This window comes from Lycium ferocissimum, chromosome 6 (genome assembly GCF_029784015.1).
Source record: "Lycium ferocissimum isolate CSIRO_LF1 chromosome 6, AGI_CSIRO_Lferr_CH_V1, whole genome shotgun sequence".
Classification (NCBI taxonomy): domain Eukaryota; kingdom Viridiplantae; phylum Streptophyta; class Magnoliopsida; order Solanales; family Solanaceae; genus Lycium; species Lycium ferocissimum.
In genome coordinates, this window is record NC_081347.1 from 68,095,615 (window position 1) to 68,115,172 (window position 19,558).

The 19,558-nt window shown below is 32.9% G+C and overlaps 1 protein-coding gene and 1 pseudogene across 1 annotated transcript; one reads left to right on the forward strand and one right to left on the reverse strand.

Annotated features, from left to right (window-relative positions):
• Positions 1-3,693: 3,693 nt before the first annotated feature.
• LOC132060953 (protein SOSEKI 5-like) lies at positions 3,694-5,611 on the reverse strand. Its single transcript, XM_059453844.1, has 4 exons — positions 5,224-5,611; positions 4,680-4,749; positions 4,315-4,578; positions 3,694-4,079 (listed from the first exon to the last, which is right to left on the reverse strand). The coding sequence occupies exons 1-4, from the start codon at positions 5,444-5,446 to the stop codon at positions 3,749-3,751; spliced, it is 888 nt and encodes a 295-aa protein (XP_059309827.1). The 5' UTR covers positions 5,447-5,611; the 3' UTR covers positions 3,694-3,748.
• Positions 5,612-5,718: 107 nt separating this feature from the next.
• Positions 5,719-18,932, forward strand: LOC132061582 (cytochrome P450 89A2-like; annotated as a pseudogene).
• The last annotated feature ends 626 nt before the right edge of the window (positions 18,933-19,558 follow it).

Below are 19,558 nucleotides of genomic sequence, written 5' to 3' on the forward strand. Positions count from 1 at the left end.
TATATAAAAACTTTTTAATATTTTTTGAGCGGGTGTGGTTTGAATTGGTCGAAAATACCTAGACGAGGCTATAAATTTGAAATTCATGTTGTACATCACTGTATATCACATATAGATTTTCATAGATATATACAAGGATATTATATCCATATGGATATATAATAATATACAGGGGGATATTCCCGAATATAAATACACTAACGGAGTCACATTTAACTTCGAGTTTTTAACTTGAAAATCAGTTCAAATCTGCTTGAAATCGTTCCAAACACCTCCAAATTGATAATAAAGCTCCATAAGGTGTTTAAAAAACGCAATATGTCACGCGGGACCCACTAATCCAAATGTCCAACAATGAGGGGCTTCATACAAGAATGACATGGTATGTTAGACACAAAATAAAATTTCTCTATTATTCTATGTGAATTGGTTAAATGGCATATCATGGTTTTTATTTTACTCTGTCGATGTTTTAGAATGGTTGATTAGAAGGATGTGATAATAGATTCTCGTAAGAACTTCATATTGACTCTGATCAGATGATTAGTTTTTCTTCGTGTATTGCTATTCTCATTGGAAACTTGACCTGATATCTTTGTGATGCTTAAAAAAAGTAAGAGCATAACGCGAAAGAGAAATAAGGTAACAAAGTTATCAAATCAAATTGGTGATACATAAAACAGGTCTTTTGTTCGTTACATAACAACAAATTTAATAATATAATATAATAAAACTTGAGTGTAACAATCAAAACAAACATTATATTTAAAGTATCCAGAGATTGGTTTGGTGTTGGAAAAAAAACCAGTCTGATTCAAGCTCTTAATTGGTTTGGTTTGGTTTTAAACTTTAAAAAAGTCAAACTTGGACTCCAACCTCGACATTTTTTAATTATATTCAAATTTTATAATATTTTATACATAAAAATATTTATTTGTAATGTAATTTATAAATATTTCTTAAATTTTTTTATTAGTTTTTTAATCTATTATCATATTATTCAACCATCTTTAACTTTAGAATTTGGATGTCAATAAGTTATATATCCTATGGATGTTAGGAACTCAAATAAAGTCCAAATCAAAACCAACTCAACACTAATGCTAACAAAATAAATTCAATTTACCACTAGGAATGATAATAATATTGGATATCTATTCTTTAGTTTTGCATAATTGATTTAGAGAGTGAAAATACATAACTTAAGTTTTTTTCTTTGTCATGTAATTAATACTTATTAGGATGTCACTTATTTTAGCATGACTTAATATTTTTAGATTATGGTCATTTTCTTTATGGCTTGTTAATTAGCAATATTTATTTTAACCTGATTTTATTAGTTTTGTTGAATACTTTAATACAATGTCATCACTCTCTCTCACATTTTGTGTGTTTTCTTAAGACTTTGCTTACACCTTAATTATATAGTTGTATCTTACTAGGACTAAAGAAATATTTGAAGTAAAAGTTATATTTTTGTATCAAGACTATAGCGGAAAAAACTCGAAAAACTCTATCCGAATAACCGGAAAACCCGAGGTTGAAAAACCCGAATTATATTGGTTTGGTTTGGTGTGTAAATTTAAAAAATGGAATAGAATTGATTTGGTTTGGTATTTAAAAAAAAAAAAAAACCCTATCCAATGTACACACCCCTACCTAGAAGAAAATGAAATCAAGAGGTGTCATTTTTACAGCTACTATAAAGATATCTTTCAATAGATGAAGAATGATACTCTTCTATTTATCATGATTTTCACTCCCCAACTTTGCTTTAAAAATCAAGCTCCTCCCTCAACTATGAACAATAGACATTCTCCCCCCTTTATCCTATGCAATGCCTATTTTATCCTTGACATTTTCAATCCTCCATCTATGTAATACCTTGTTATATTATATAATTTTTTTTTTTTAACATAGGTGTTTATAGATCTTTATTTAAATTCATATTATAAGTAGAATAATCATTTTATGAATTTATCACAAAATCTAATGTTACTTTTATGATTGATATTTTAAGACACACACACACACATTACCTGTTATTTTTACATATATATGTATATGTGTATTTAAATTTCACTTCTCTCTTATTCTCTATTGTCAATATATAAACGAGTTTTGGTTGTCATTAATGGCATACTTTAAATTATAATTTAAAATTCATTTATAATAAATAGATAATCTTTTAGGAATTTGTTATAGAATATATCTTTTTTTTTTAATTAATTATTTTGTATTACCTGCATTGAAAGATATTTATAAAGTTTTTATTACCTGTTATTTTTGCTTGTATAAATAGATTGGAGTTTTTGATAATTATTAATAAAAAAAATTCTTTTTTCTTTCTCATTTATTTCATTATAGAACGGCATTAAGTTATACATTCACTAGTATTTCTCCTTTTCTTTTTCCATCTCGAAATTAATATTTATTTTTTTATAGAAAATTTGTTACATAGATTAAAGAGATTTAAAAATCACGATTTTAAAGAAGTGAAAGTACAAAAGTCAAGTTGATAATGTAAGGGTAACATAGGAATTTTAAAAAGTCAATTAGGATAAAGGGGGGAGAATGACTATTATTCAAAGTTGAGGGGGGAGTTTGATTTTTAAAGCAAAGTTGGGGGGTGAAAATCATTTTCACCCATTTATCATGTAGTTAATCTAGTGGATCCACTAGTTTATATTGTTAAATTTGTTAAGATTGATTCTTGATTATTTTGTGTAATGAGAATTGCGAGATGTCTCTCTCTACAAGTTTTAACCATTGATCTAGTTTTACTGTACAACAATTTCGTGCTTAACCTAGTTATCTTTTACGGATTTGCAGAATGATTTGCTATCTATGTTCAACAGACAATCTCACATTGGATAAACTTAACAAGAGGTCTCAATTTTGAGCCTTGGGTATAAACTCGTCTTTGTTAGGGACCGATTTACCTATGTTCAACAGACGATTTCACACTGCATAAACTTATTTTTAAGCTTGCAATATATTTGAGAGATAACATTGAGCCAAGACGGTAGTTTCGTTTTGCTCTTTCAATTTCATTTTGGAATTAGGATTTTATGCTGGAAGGAGGCAGTAGAGCGGCGATTTTATCGAAAGTTAAAATATATATAAATGTTAACTAACCAAGCTAGCACATTCGAAGAGGGTAGATATAGATAAACACAAATCAATCGAATCCATTAATGTGATTTCACGCAAACAATTTACCTTCCGAAATTAGAAAAGTTTTCATTTTGATTTGTTCTAAGTTAACTTTAATTCGTAAAGCTTAGAAATATATTGTAATTCACGTCACACGTACTTGAATGATTGACAAGAAGAAGAAAAAAAATAGGTAAAAGAAATCACAATTTTTCGTAACACTAGTCACTCATTAGTTCAAGTTTTATACATTATCAATATAAATAAGTTTTTATACTATAAGTTTCTTTAAATAAGATATATTGTCAGCAATAAAAAGTGAAATGACATGATGATAAAAGAGTTTTTCACATCACCAAAGATTGTGGTGGAGTGGTGAATACTCATCCATCCTAAATCAGATGTATCGAGTTCCAGTAATATAGAGTTGTCTTTGATAGAGAGTGTTTTACCCTAAAGTGGAACTCCCGACACGAATTCAAATTAATTGAGACCCAAAATAGATACCGACACCGGGTGAGAAACTAAAAAAAAAAAATTTTACACCAACCATCTATATTACTTGAACTCTTATCTTAAATCAAATAATAAATCAATATTTGGTCCTATTTTTGCCTTTTACTATGGTGGACGATCCACATGTGATAAGTTGCATCACAACTCTAGAAGCACTCATTCTACCACTGCTAAATTCATTCTCAGCCGTTTGATCTCCAACATTAACGTACTTCGATCCACTACCACCGTCCACTCCGTCGGAGCTAGACATCGACGGCGGAGACAATTCTTCTCTGCTCAGCTCCACACTCTTGTTCTCCTGCTCCCTCACTATTCCAGCCTTCCTTCTCTTCTCCTCCGTCTGTGTCGCCACCGACATGGATTTTCCAGCCATTTCTCTGCTTGACTCGCACTTGTACACTAGTCTGTTGATGGAAAATATTTTATTCATAAACTCATAAATCTTTGAATGTACATTCTATAGTCCCCAAAATCTCTACTATATCAAAATAGCTAGCAACACGCTATTTCTAACAGTGCAAAACCTAATTTCCCTAGGAACTAGAAAACATATTCCTATATTATTTTGACTAGAAATTTTATTTAGACATGAATTAAATAAATTTGATTTCTACAATTTTAAATTATTTTTTCCAACACCTGTACTCTTGTTGAGGATTTTCAAATGAACTCCACGACTGATTCCTCCTCCTCCTAGCCTTAGTCGAAGAAGAAGAAGAATCATGATTTTCATCTGAATCGGAAGGTGATTTCCGCGATTCAGGTAACGAAATCTCACAAAATCGTGAACTCATTGAAGTTTCTAGAAGCTCCGATCCTTTGAGAACATAATCGTGTCCGTTCGTTGGATGAATCAAGTCGTTCTCAGATACATCGTGCCACACGTATCCATTTTTGTAGCTCCTGCAGATCGAAATCATCAACATTGATTCACAAATCACATCCAAAAACTAAAATTCTTTCGTATATCTCATCTGAAACAGAATTTGATACAGATTTAGTACCGCTTGCAGGACCAAGAGAACGAATACGCCATGCCTTTTCCTCTCAGAAAATTCAACCGATTTATCACATCTGATAATAAGAAAAATTCAATCACTCTCTATTTGAAAACACTATGAATGTAGCAAAACCCGAGGGAGGATGTTGTTTGTTAAATTAGAACAATATTGATCAAGAGCAAGTAAAATAGAAAAAACAACTTATCGAATTAATTCTCATGCACGCGATGTCACTCTCTTGTTCTAGCCCATTTACTAGCCTAATAAAGAACTTCTCATCATAAGGAGGAAGGAAAGATTTCCTACCACCAATAAGGGACATTTTGCATATCATAGAGGACAAAACGGAAGTGGGGGAAAATGAACCCACACGGAAACTTTGACTTTGTATACCAATCAAGAAATTACTACAAAAGGAATACATAATTCCCACAAATAGTACTTAACGAAATTAACCAAGACTAGTATAAGGTAAATTTTGACCAAAACTTGCAGCAACTGCTTGGGAGGATGCCAATATGAATCATAGTGAATTTGTTGTTATTACCTCTGAGATAGAGTCCGTCTGAAGAAGAGAAAGGAACTTCGATGAAATGAGGATGCTCAAGTTGGCCATTTCTGGATAGATAATATATAACAGGAACACTTTTCAAACCCTTATTAGGTTTTGGTTCAATCCAAATGATGTTTCTTTCAGGAGAAGAAGTCTCCTTGTGATTCCATTTCTTAGGGATCAATACCTCAGTGCTTGCTCTGGAATTCGAACTCATTGGACTGCCTTGATCAACTCCAACTCTTCGCCGGAATTTTGTTTTTAGCGCGTTTTCAAACCAAAAGGTCAGGTAAAAAAGAGAGAAATCTTGTAAATTGCATTATCCTGAAAATTGATCTTTAGTACATGAAAAAAAGTTGTAAGCTGTGTTCGAGGGGAAGTTTTTGTTTGTAGTTTAGCGGGAACATGCAATGTGCATATATATATATATGCCGGGTAAATTGAAGTCCGTGAGAGGATTGATGCAAGTCTCAAAGTAGAGTGGCGTAAATGACGGGAGTTGAGTTTGATGGGATTTGGTGTATTAGTTTAGTGGCAGTCAATATAGTTCAGAACTCAAAAACTGGTGCTGTGTGGCATGTGATGACTAACTATAGTACTGAGATGTGATAAATCCGTTGAATTTTCTGAGAGGATATATATATATATATATGGCGGGTAAATTGAAGTCCGTGAGAGGATTGATGCAAGTCTTAAAGTAGAGTGGCGTAAATGACGGGAGTTGAGTTTGATGGGATTTGATGTATTAGTTTAGTGGCAGTCAATATAGTTCAGAACTCAAAAACTGGGGCTGTGTGGCATGTGATGACTAACTATAGTACTGAGATGTGATAAATCCGTTGAATTTTCTGAGAGGATGGCTTGTGGCATCATCACATGCCACACAGCACCAGTATATTACACTATTTTCGTTCACTTTTACCTGTCACATTTCATTTCTTGATATTTTAAAATATATTTTTTCATCATACTAACATGAGATAAATTACAACTTATAGTATTTTTCATAAAGTTTGTGAACATCTTAATGTTAAACTATTGAATTGATATGATTCAATTTAACCCCAAAGATTAGTCAAATTGACTGATGAAAAGCGAAACGGGACAAGTAAAAGTGAAAAGGAGAGTTTAAATTTGTCTCTCTTAGTTTAGTTCAGTACAGAGTTTAAAAAATTAAAGAAGACTTTGAATCTTCTGGTCTTAAATATACTAAAATTGTCTTAAACTAAATATGTGTGTAATAATAATAAATTGTCTTTTGAATCTTGCGATTTTAAATATGTCACGTAGGATATCGGGAGTAACTAATTGGAGTAGTTAAAAGCTCTTTGCTTCTTTATGTTGTTTAAAGATTTGCATACCAAACCATCACTTTTTCGGAACCGAGGAAGCCATTTAGTTTCTTTCTGAAAAAGTTAGTTATGGTCCATTGGATTTCAACCTCGTATTATCCACTATTAGCATGTGGTCGGATGAAAAAAGGACATAAATACAATGGAGGAGTTCGGGATAGTTACTTAGGGGGAAATAAAAGAAATAAGTAGACAAAAAAATCAAAATGTATATAACAAAATAAATAAGTTTAACTTTATATATAGTATAATTTTTTGGCAAAAGGATTCGGGTAAACCTCTTCCATTACCTAAATATTAATTTAGTATTATATTGAGACCTTTCCCTCTAAGTAACACTTGTTTTCGGTGTTTTATTCAAAAAACCGAAATAGAAATAACCTTTTAAGTAGAAAAACCGGACCGCATTAGCAAAAAAATTAAAATATCTTGGTTTTGGAAGTTTAATAGCTCCCAATTGTAATAAGTCCTCTTTTGCATTTGTATCCCTTTTTCCACTTCAATTAAAAAACTCAAATATCCTTAACAAAGATGGTAATTTTCTCTTTAGGATTATGTATGTCCTTTATCTCTCTCCAATTATTACATTTTATATTAATATTGATCTATTTTCATGATTATAGTTTTTTGTTCTTATGTATCCTGGTTTGATTTTGATTTCAATTTATTAGTTTTATGTTTTATTGGAGAATATGAATTAGTAATTAATTCTAATATTATATTAAAAAAAACCGATTTGAAAAAATCGAAACAAGTAAACTTTAAAAACCGGACATATATTTTTAATAATGTGAAATAACCAAACCGAAATAAAACCGAACCGAAAAACGGAAGGAGTAGTACTAAAATTAATTTAGTATTATATTGAGACCTTTCCCTCTAAGTAACACTTGTTTTCCAAGTTTTATTCGACCTTAAGTTAAGTAGGGAGCTGTAGCAACTTAAGTATCTTGGTTTTGGAAGTTTAATACTCCCTTCTTCCCATTTTACTTGGCCACTTTCTTTTTTGCACGCCTCTTAAGAAATCATAAATAAAAGATGTATTTTACTATCTTATTCCTATATCTCTCCAATAAATACATTTTAATTAATATTGACTATTTTCAAGAATATTTAATACTAAGGATAAGATGGGAAAGATTTAATTAATTCTATCTTGATTTGTAAATAAACAAGTAATTTAGGACATATATTTTTAATAATGTGGCCAAGTAATATGGGACGGAAGGAGTAGTACTAAAATGATGACAAAATAGAGAGGGTAATTAGCTAGTGAAACATTAAGGGCCTGTTTGGAAAGCCACCCAGGTAATTACAATTACAGTTACTTTTTAGTTTATTTCTTTTTGAATTTTATTTTATTTTAATTTATTTTTTATTTACTTTTTAGTTTATTTCTTTTTAATTTTATTTTATTTCTTTATTTTTATTTTTATTTAATTTCTATTATTTAATTTCTTTTTTTTATTTTTACTTTTTAAATATTTGTATTATTTAATTTCTTTTTATTTTTACTTTTTAAATATATTATTTTTTATATTTTTCTTTTTATAGAATTTATATTTCATTTCCTTTCTTCTCATTCCCAACCTTTACTTCTTGTGGTTCCATGTAATTACTCGTATTTTTTTTAGTTTTTTATTTTATTCATTTAGCATAACCGTGTTAATATTCTAATTTTTGAAACTGCATCTCTTAATATTAGAAAGAATGAGTCATTAGCAAACTTGACATATAAAAAGTGAAGTTATTAAAGTAGAATATCGTTGTGAATGAGGTTATTAACTTATATTTTCCCTTTCTTTTAAATTATAGGAGTATTTACTTATGTTACGTTGAAACTTACTTATGTAACGTTAGAATTTGACATAAGAGTATTATGTTAAAAATATTCTTTCGGATTTTGAATTTAGGTTATATTTTCGATTTTAAAAATATTTGCTTTAGTACTATTGACTTGCTATTTCACATTGCATGTTATTTATTTTTGACTTACAGTTGATAGAATTATTGTCAAACATTTGAATAGTGTTATGGCATTATATTTACAAATATTCTTTTTTTGTCAAGCATCCAATCCCATGGTTCTCACAAAAAAAGTATGCTTTTAATTTTTATAATCAATTAAAATTAAAATATTATTAATTTGAAATTATATATCAATTATTTTTTACAATATTAGTTACAAATATATGATTATTAATTAACATATTTTCAAGAAAAATGTATTATTAAATAAGTAATTTAATATCATTTATAAATGCACATATTTTTTAAATATTAATTTTAAATTTTTTATAATTAAATTTTATTTTTAAATTAAACTAACTGTGTAATTACACTTGTGCAACCAAACAACACGCTTGTAATTACATTGTAATTACATTATGACAAACAAATAGGTCGTTATAATTACAATACTGTGTAATTACTAGGCTGTATAATTACTAGGGTAATTACACCAATTCCAATTACCAGGTGGCTTTCCAAACAGGCTCTAAAGGAAACAAACGAAAGGACTACTACTAGAAGTCTTGAAGCTCCCAATTAATTGATTTAAAAGACTTATAATAGTGTTGGGAAAAATACCAACATGTTTCCACAAATACATTAGGGAAGTTAGTGAAAAAGACGACCTAAAGCTCACGGACCAAAGTTCACTCACCTGCCCTACACTGACTGACTTATAATTTTGTTAACACTTCCAAGCTTCCCTTTCCCAAAGTCAAAACCTACTCCCCGTGAAACTGGGGTTTCGAAAGTCTCACTCAACAGCAACTTTGGATGTTGCTACAAAAATTTCTTGATTCTATAGCAAATAACAAAAAGAAGTAGTCGGATGTACGATGTATTTTACGTTAATTTAAGGTTCAGAGAAGAATCGCATTCCAAGGGGTGTAATTCGAAGTGACAAAATTAGCTCATGATCCGTCCAAGTTAGGGAGGTTATTGACGCTCATTTGTTAAGTAGGCTCATTTTGATCCGCCAAATTTAATCCATCTAAAATTTTGGTTGATATGTAATTCAAATTGGCTCATGAGAAATCTTGTCAATTTTTTTTTAAAAAAAATAGTATTTTTTTTGTTTGATATGTTATATTAGCAATAATAAAGAATTTTTTAATTAGATAATTAAACAAATTATAAGAAAACAAACAAAGAAATTAAAATTTATAAGAGTTGGGCTGGTTGGACTCTGAATCTTTGTTTAGCCAATTTCATCCCTACTCAACTAAAGTAACTAATGGACGAATCAATTTTAGCTCAACCAATTTCAACCCAATTAAATTCAGTTTAAATCGCTCATTCAGCACCCCTAGGTGTAATATGTATAGGCAGTTTATCCTGATCCAAGCATTAATTGCTTACATTAATAATTTATTTCACGGCTCGAATCAGTAACCTGTAAACCTATTAGTTCCAGGGTAACAATTCTACTGTTACTTAAAGTTCTCCTCTCGAACAAAATTCCACACGCGTACATGGTGGAAGTCACAGACCACTATAATCTATCTGCGACAATTTTCGTTATCCTCGAATCCATCTTCACGAGGTGCACTATTTCTTGATATTTAAATTAAAGAGAACAGAAGTTAATTACAACTAATCTTTGTGTATTATCCAATCTTTAAATGATAGATCTATCAATTCTCATTTAAAATATAGGTTGTGGCCACATCTTTTCATATCGCCATACCTTTTTGTGCATATAATTTGCAGCAGCTCGTTTTTCTTTTTCGTTTCTTTTAATTTTTTTATATTTTTTAATTATTATGTTTAAAATTTTCACAGTGACAAAATGATGATGTGGTGATAATTTTTTGACGCTGAAAGTTGACCTTTCGCTGATTATTATTTTCCGGACAACTAACACATAATTTAGTGATTTTATTGTTACAAAAACTAATTTTGTCTCTTTAGAATTACAATTGTTAGTTTAGTAATTTTACTATTACAAAAATAGTATTGTTATAACTCTAGTGTTACAAAGAGTAAGTTTAGGGACTATCGGTGATATTAACCCATATATTTACCTCCCGTATATGCAGAAACTAATGAATTGAATTCCTTCATTCTTTAGCTTCTTATTATTTCACTTTTTCCCAAATTAAAGTCTCGCATGAACAGGGGTGGAGCCACATACGGCTAAGGATCCGAAGCCCCTTCAGAGGAAAATTATACTGTTAATACATGATTAAAATTATTTTTTATGTATAGATAATATATGTTGAACCCCTGGGCTCCTTCGTGTGTCCTTTCTTCATATTTGAACCCCCTTACAGCAAATCCTGGCTCTGCCACTGCGCATGAATTTTTTTTTCTTGATTCCTATACAAGAGATTTAAGGCGTTCTTCGAACATGCTGCCGTGCGTTCAAACCAGTGAAGGAGAAAGCTAAAGGACAGCCCGGTGCACTAAGCTCCCGCTAATTGCTGTGCGCGGGGTTCGAGAAATTATCGGACCACAAGGGTCTATAGTACGCAGCCTTACCCTAAAGTTCTGCAATAGGCTGTTTTCACGGCTTGAACCAAAGAAGTCAATGCATGCATTATTATTTGCACCATTTTCTAAAGGCGGAGGTATATATACACCACTTTTTTAACGAGGTGTATATCTGCTATAAATCATAAAGTTGAGGGGTATATTTGCACCTTTGCCCTTATTAAGACTCCATGTCTTGAAGAAAAAGGCAACAGGAAATCAGTGGCATAGCCAAGATTTTCATTAAGGGGGTTTAAAATATAAAAAGTAAACATACAAAGAGGCTAAAGGGGGTTTAACATCTACTATATATACATAAAAAATAATTTTAGTCATGTATAAACAATGTATTTTTCCGCCGAAGGAGGTTCGGATGACCCCCTCGGCCCTTTTCCGATATGTATGCAAATTATAAGAATATTATTCCTTGCGACGTTTGGACATATATATATGTATATATCCTCTGTTGCATGTGAATTGTTACTCTTCTCCAGAACAAAAGTGTTTGTCCTTGTTGTTCTCATTGTACTTTGCTACTAACAAGGGCGAATGTACAGTACTGGATTCAATAGTTTAGGCTAAATTGTACAAATTAAATTTCGAACTCAGTAATTCGAATGATCAATAGGCCCAATCCTGAAGGTATAAAATTCAAATCATAAATCCACCTCTAACTACTCATTATCTTTATCCTAATTTTCTTCATGTACCTTATTAATGAAGAGTTGTGCTCGAAATGGCCAAAGTGCCACAATACTCGATGAACAACTTTACCAAATCATACAGCAGGAATCCTTACGGAAAATAAAGAAGCTATTTAAGCCAATTTAAAAGAGAAGCCGCACTTAAGGGATACGAATATTTGCAAAGCCCTAATTAGAGTAAGCCTATTTTTATTCAAATTGTGTTTTCGATTATCTTTTTTGTAGAAAAAGTGATGTTAGAAATTATTGGAAGATTAATTTAATTTCTAGCTATTCTATGATTTGAAATATTGCCGTTGGTGTCTGAAGTGGTAAGGATTATGGTGGAGTGGTAAGTATTCCTTCATTTTTAGTCAGAGCTGATCTCGAGTTTGAGCCCTAAGTATAGAATCAGCATTTTTGTTCCTCAATATAAGACTTCCTGATACAAATAATAACTTGATTGAGCCCACGTATTAAAGGAAGGAAACGAAATGTTGTTAGCGCATCAGTAGTTGTTTTCTTTAGGTAAAATGACATGGCATCAAGATATGGCCTATCTTCGAGAATATTTATACAAAAAATTAAACAAGAAGTTTGTTGCTCATATTTGGCATTGGGTTTGCTAATGTGCCATTGGCATTTAAATGTGCTACCTATTCAAGAAATTTTACAAAGTTCTCATTGTGTTAATACAAAGGGATGTGAATGGGGTCTCTATTTTTTTTTTTTTCCCTTTTTTTGGGGGTTGAGGGTGAGAGCAATAAACGTGGCTTTACGGATCATTGCCAAGTAGTATATATATTTAGTTTATTTTGTTTAATGAATAGTAGCATTGGTTTAATGAATAGTAGCATTGAATGCTGAATGGAATCTCTTTTTTTTTTTTTTTTTTTAAAGTTTAAGGCATTCAGTTTCGAGCCATAACCTGCACAGAACATAACAAACTATTAGATGTACCAAAAATATAACAAACTATTAGATGTACCAAAAAAATAATAACACAGGACTTCGTTTATTGACTGGAATCAAGAACAATTGAGAAAGCATACATATTGCTTAAAAGCTTTAACTAAGCACATGAAATGAATATAGTGAGGTCATGGGCTAAATGTTAGAGTTATAATAATATAGCATATAAAGACGACCACTGAGGATCGTGATAGAATGGATAGAATTTTTCTACCTAGGGGCGAAGCTAGAGTTCTAGTTACAAGTTTGGCAAAATTTACCAACTTTAACCAAAATTATATATATGTATTAAAAAAAATCCACTTAATATATATAGATAATCAATATAAAACCTAGTAAGTTGCCTTTTCTGGAATTCAAGAATTATAAACTAAATTTTTAGATATGCCTATGTCTCTACCCTTAACCAGAGGTATAGTGTTTGAGCTCTGAGTGTGACAAAATCCTAACACAGAGCACTTCCCCTTTTAATGGCCTTATGCGGCCATAATCTAGATTAATCGACGCTCAATGTGGGTGCATATCGGACATAGCTGATTTACACAATGTCCCTTTTTTAGGCCACCATTTAATCTTATCTCTATTTTTAAAGTTCTGCTAATGCAGCCCCTTGAAAATTTCTTTCGAAACAATCTTAAGTCGGATCTAATATTCGCTTATATATTGCTCAACCTTACGGGTAAAACATTAGATTATCGTCTAACATTTATAATAACTCACAAAATTTTAGATCCTAGTCTAAAATTTTCTAATAAGATTTTTAGTTTTCTCGAAAGATATCTTTAGATTGTGGACTAAAGATTCATAAGTTACAAAAGAAATAAAAATAGAGTCATTTACTAAATAACTGCCCAAAAAGGGACAACTGACGGAAAATTCACGATTAGACGCTACACGGGTCCCTTCCCCAAAACATCCGATAAAATTGAAACAAGAGAAGATTAGTGTGATGTGATCCCATGCACATGGATGGCATGCACAAATCGAGACACTAGATGGCAAATAAAAAAAAAAAGAAAAAGAAAAAAATATATATATAGCTATATATATATATATATATATATATATATATATATATATATATATTTTTTTTTTAGCAAACCCAAACCTATTTATTGATACGTCGAAATTGAATGGGGCTCATTGCACATCCAATCGAAAAAGCCCCAATTTTTAATGATCAAAGCTCCACGTTAACAAATTAGAATTTACAATTAAAATGAGTTGGCACAATTTAATTGAGGATTTAAATGTTTAATTGGTGACCCTCGATAACGGTGTGTCTACAACTAAATGGAACAAGAAAGAGTTTTTTTTTTTTTTTTTAATTGAGAAATCCTTATCTGCCCTATAAGGAGGAACAAGGCACGTAGTGCACTTTTTTTCTAAATAACATGCCCATAACTCATATTCTAGTTGTTGTCATCCTATCATTAATTCTTTCTTTTTTCACACGCACAAGTCTATCTCCCTCCACAATCTGCATGTAATATATAGCAATATAAAAACTCATAATGGTCATATCTCGTTCGAAAAGCTATCTTAGAGATTTAGTAAGAAGGATAATTAAGTTGAGCCCGATGTATATTGGTATGTTTGAGGGATACAACTAGACTAATGGATTCTTGGTTCATCATTGTCATCCCTCTATGTATTGTTATCTCTTCTTCCTTCATATTTTTCTTAAATCTTTTCTTTTTCTCCAATTCAAAAACCAAGAAGAATCTCCCACCGGGACCCTTTACATTTCCATTTATTGGGAACTTGCCATTGTTGAGAAATAAATCCATAGGCCGATATTAAACTCACCTACAAAAACTCGAGTCCAAGTATGGTCCTATTATTAAGCTCAAAATGGGTACTACAACTTCTATATTCATTACTAGCCACTCTTTAGCCTACCAAGCTTTGGTCCACAAGGCGGCTCTTTGCTCGTCCAGTCGCATTACCAATCAATCGATTTTAAGTAGCGATGATCGAAGCATCGATACCGCCTCGTGTGACCCCGCGTGGCGGGTCCTACGTCGAAACCTTAGATCGGAAATGTTACATCCCTCTCTATCAAGTCTGGAGGTCAAAATCCCGGCTAATCGGGCACTAAGTATCCTCATTTAAAAGCTACATCAGTAAAGTGATTCGGCTTTGTGATGGTACTCGATCATATTAAGCATGCCATCTTTGTCTTCTTGCCGTGCTTTGGGAACAAGCTTAACGAGGCTCAAATTATTCAAATAAAGATTCACGGCATCGAGCACTTCTAGCGGTGCTCGATTTAAAATACTTGACATTTTCCCCGGGTCGGAAAATTAATCTTCGAAAAGTTGGAAAGAGCTTATTGCATTACGAAAAGTGGTAGAGAGCGTATTTATACCTCTAATCCAAGCTCAAATAAAGCACAAAGAAGAAAAAGCCAACTCAGGTGTTCATAAAAAAGAAGAGGAAATGGTTTGTTATGTCGATACGTTGCTAAATTTGGAATTACCGGGAAAAGAGGAAACTTACTTACGAAGAGATTGTCGGCCTTTGTGGCGAGTTTCTTGGTGCGGCCCGGCGATACAACGTCCACCGCGTTGCGGTGGATTATGGCCAACTTGGTTAAGTACCCTTCCATTCGGGAAAAAGCTGGCAAAGAAATACGTAAAAATTGTGGGACCAAAACAATCAAAGGTAGAAATTAGCAATAAGTTGATACCAGAGGAGGATTTGCAGAATATGCCATAATTTAAAGCAGTGATCTTGGAAAGTCTAAGGAGGCACCCACCATCTCACTTTTTGCTGCCACATAGGGTGACAAAAGAAATGGAATTGAACGGCTACGTCATACCAAAGAATGTTATAATCTATTTTATGGTGAGAGAAATGGGCATGGACCCAAATGTGTGGGAGGATCCGATGGATTTCAAGCCGGAGAGGTGTAGAGAAATATAGCAGAAGAAAGGTAAATTGGGAAGACCTTCTGCTAGCCCAGGATCGTTAACTAAGATCGGAAGATTCAACTAAAGAAGAGAAAGTTTTGGAAAGGAGAATTTTGTAATGGAAGAAGACTCTTGAATTGGCTTGAATGACTTTCAATTGGGTTGGGTACAAATGATTAAGACCACCTCTATTTATACTTGCGTAGAGATGGTTCTAGAAATACTTCTAGATACATCTATTAGAAAAATCTAGTTATCTTTATTTCCTACCACTACTCTAGAATATCTTGATATTATTCTAGATACAAAAGGATCTAGATAATTCTATCCTCAACTATAAATATCTAAGTGTCTAGAATTTCTAAACATTTCCTAAATACAATATATATCAAAGATATTACATTATAGCTTTCTAGAAACTTTTCTAAATATCTATGATATTTATTCTTCCAAAAAATTAACTTTAATTTTTCACACTCCCCATTGTGTAATTTTTGGAAGCTATCTTGAACTTGTCGCGGAAGAACTCGGACAAGCTTTTGGACGTGCCTTGGTAAAGATCTCAGCAATGTTTTCCCGACACTTCTTCCTTCTTCAAAAGATGATGGTTTTCCGCTGATAATTGGGCCTCCAAAGAAACATGAATACGTCTTGATAAAATTTTCATCTCTGTAGCGGGCAGACTTTCCACTATTTCTTTTTGGCCTTTGCAAACCACGTGAATCATCTTCATGCTGAATTTCACATTCTTGAGTTTCCAGACTCCCCATTTGTCTTAGCTCCTTAACAATTGTGTTATCTGGAGAAGCACCAGAGTTGGTGACGATCTGACCATGAATTTCCTTCAAAAGCCTCGATACCGAGCGATAGGATCCACCACTAGATTCCCTTTCCAGCTCCTCAATAAATTGTTTGGCAGCTTCAGAGCTTTCAAAAATCATACCGTTTGTGTCTCCATATGAAATTGATCCTTCAATGTCAACCTCTTCCTTTATTTGACCGTCGGCTTCTCCATTTGCTTCCAGTATTATATTTGAGGTAGTAATTGACTCTGATACGGCAGATGACCCCGACTAGAGACTTCAAACACTACAATTCCCTCAATGCTTTCTTCAGAATGGTCACTATTGCCATATATAATTTTAGACACTGCCTGCTCAGGTTCTACTTCAACATCCTTCACGTCCAGACCTTGATTACCAGTTTCAGCATCTGGTTCGTTGATTACCTCAACAGCAGCTACCACATCACTAGTTTGAATGTCTTTGAAATCTTCTTGCTTCTTGTTGATGTCACCAATGCCTTCCTTCTCCACGTGATGGACCGTATTATTTTCCGTCACAATTATATCACAATCATTATGTTCTCGGAAGTTGGAAAATTTAGATTCATCTCTAGTGAGACGGTGTCCACATCCTGAATCCACAATCCAGTCTCTTTCGAAATTAAGGGAGGCCAAGGCGTCTACTGCTCGAGTCTCAGCTACAAAGCACCTTCCCCAGTCTTCTTCTTCTTCTTCATAAGCTTTCTCGGTTTGTGCCATGTTGCTTTCTTTGGCTCGGCAAAATCTTTTTATGTGTACTACTTCACCACATCGGTAACATTTAATATACTTCTTACCATAATTAGAAGACTCCTCATCGTCTTGGCGAGCTTGAACCCTCTTCAGAATTGAGAATATGCCATCTCTCTTGAGCGTTTTGCTTTTGCCTTACTTTATGATTCCTTCGGTTAGCTGCAAGAGCATTTCCTTCCCCTTCTTTGATCGACACACCAGCCATCTATTTGGCTAGTAGTCCTGTGATGACAACAAATTCTCAAACTCCTCCAAGGATGGTTGTTGAGCCCATCCTTGAATTGATGTGACAAAAAGAATATATTCTAACTTCAAACCGTGAATGATAATTCTTCTCATTCGTGTTGCAGAGATAGCCTCATCGGGGTTTAAAATGAGATCTCTGAACATAAGTTTTTAATCTTCAAAAAGTACTCAGCAATAGATAGATTACCTTGAGTGGTGTTCGCCAATTCATTCTCCAATATCTGTAGTCGGACTTCATCCTTCTTGTTGAACAACCGATCGAGGGTCCTCCATATCTCATGAGCTGATTTGCACCTTATAATATGATCAAACAAGTTGTGAGAGATGGACCTCTTCAGGATACCTTCGCATTAATTTGCTTCCACTTCTTGTATGCACTGCTATTTCCGGTCCGTCAATAGGAGGATTTATGTCACTCCCATTAACAACATCCCACAAATCCTCGCCCAAGTGTGACTCCGTACATGTCTTCCATACCTTGTAATTGACCCATTCAACAACTCCATCCCGGTCCCATTAACACGACCGCTCAAATCCGTTTAGAGAAACCGATTGAATCTACCACTAACCGATCTTGAAACAAAGCCCGGCGACTGAACGTATGGCTATGGCTCTGATACCATGTAGAGAAATTTAGCAGAAGAAAAGGTAAATCAGGGAGACCTTAAATCGGGAAGATCTTCTGCTAGCCCAAGATCGTTAACTAAGATCGGAAGATTCAACTAAAGAAGGCGAAGCTTTGGAAAGGAGAATTTTGTAATGGAAGAAGACTCTTGAATTGGCTTGAATGACTTTCAATTGGGTTGGTTACAAATGACTAAGACCACCCCTATTTATACTTGTGTAGGGATGGTTCTAGAAATACTTCTAGATACATCCATAAGAAAAATTTAGTTATCTTTATTTTCTACCACTCTAGAATATCTTGATATTATTCTAGATACAAAAGGATCTAGATAATTCTATCCTCAACTATAAATATCTAAGTGTCTAGAATTTCTAGACATTTCCTAAATACAATATATATCAAAGATATTACATTATAGCTTTCTAGAAACTTTTCTAAATATCTATGATATTTATTCTTCTAAAAAATTAACTTTAATTTTTCACAAGAGGTTCTTGATGGATCATAGAGATGGAAAACCGTTTGATATAAGCGGAAGAAGAGAGATGAAGATGATGCCATTCGGCGTAGGGAGGAGAATATGCCCGGGGTATGATTTTGCTATGCTCCATTTAGAGTACTTCGTGGCTAACTTGATTTGGCATTTCGAATGGAAGCCTGTGGAGGGAGACGACATTGATTTAACAGAGGAGTTAGATTTCACCTTTACCATGAAGAATCCACTTCGAGCTCGCGTCAGTCCCAGGCTGAACTGATTGTTTGCTATAAGAAATCTTCTATTTTATCTTTTTTGTTGAAGCTTAACTGGCCATATTACAATAAAATCAGCAATCATTAAATGTGCTGATCAGCTGATGTATGTATATTTCCCGGAAAACCAGACTTCAGCGAAGTTGTATAGTATATATTGTCTTTACATATATAAATTTTTAAACAAACCACACTTCCAAGACACAACGACAAATTAGTATGAGTTTTGGTGATAATTAGCAATATAAACTTTAATACAAGTTAGTAATTGAGTAAACATCATGCTAATACAAGCAATATTTCAGGAATCTGTAAATGTCATTATAGACCAATGCACAAACAATGAACCAAAAACACAAAAGTAGCTATTTGGTTATTCAAACACAAGTCATAGTCCAGTTGTTACGTTTACCAATCCAACGACACAAAATTGTTATAAAACAACCATACATGGAAAGAAATCCAACATCATTTGCCAAAGCGCCTATTTGGTTAATTGAATTATGAAATGGAACCAGCGAAGATCTATGTCGTTCAACCGACCTCGGACTCTTTCTTTCCAACCTATTTGACTTTCTGGCTGTAGTTATTAGGTGGTATTCCGAGGTCAATTAAAGTTAGCTTGAATCCTACTTCTCTTTCACTGAAGCTGCTAACCAGTGTTTGGCGCTTATGAGGGGCCTATCATGCCCATGCATCACCAGTAGTAATAAGAACTCTGGGTC

What these genes read in the sequence shown, in the direction of transcription:
- LOC132060953 (XM_059453844.1), bottom strand. Translation starts at nt 5,446, where the DNA reads ATGAGTTCGAATTCCAGAGCAAGCACTGAGGTATTGATCCCTAAGAAA. An exon ending in TTCTCTTGGTCCTGCAAGCG is followed by an intron (nt 4,579 to 4,679) that starts GTACTAAATCTG and finishes TTCGATCTGCAG; the next exon opens with GAGCTACAAAAATGGATACG. An exon ending in AATCCTCAACAAGAGTACAG is followed by an intron (nt 4,080 to 4,314) that starts GTGTTGGAAAAA and finishes TTCCATCAACAG; the next exon opens with ACTAGTGTACAAGTGCGAGT.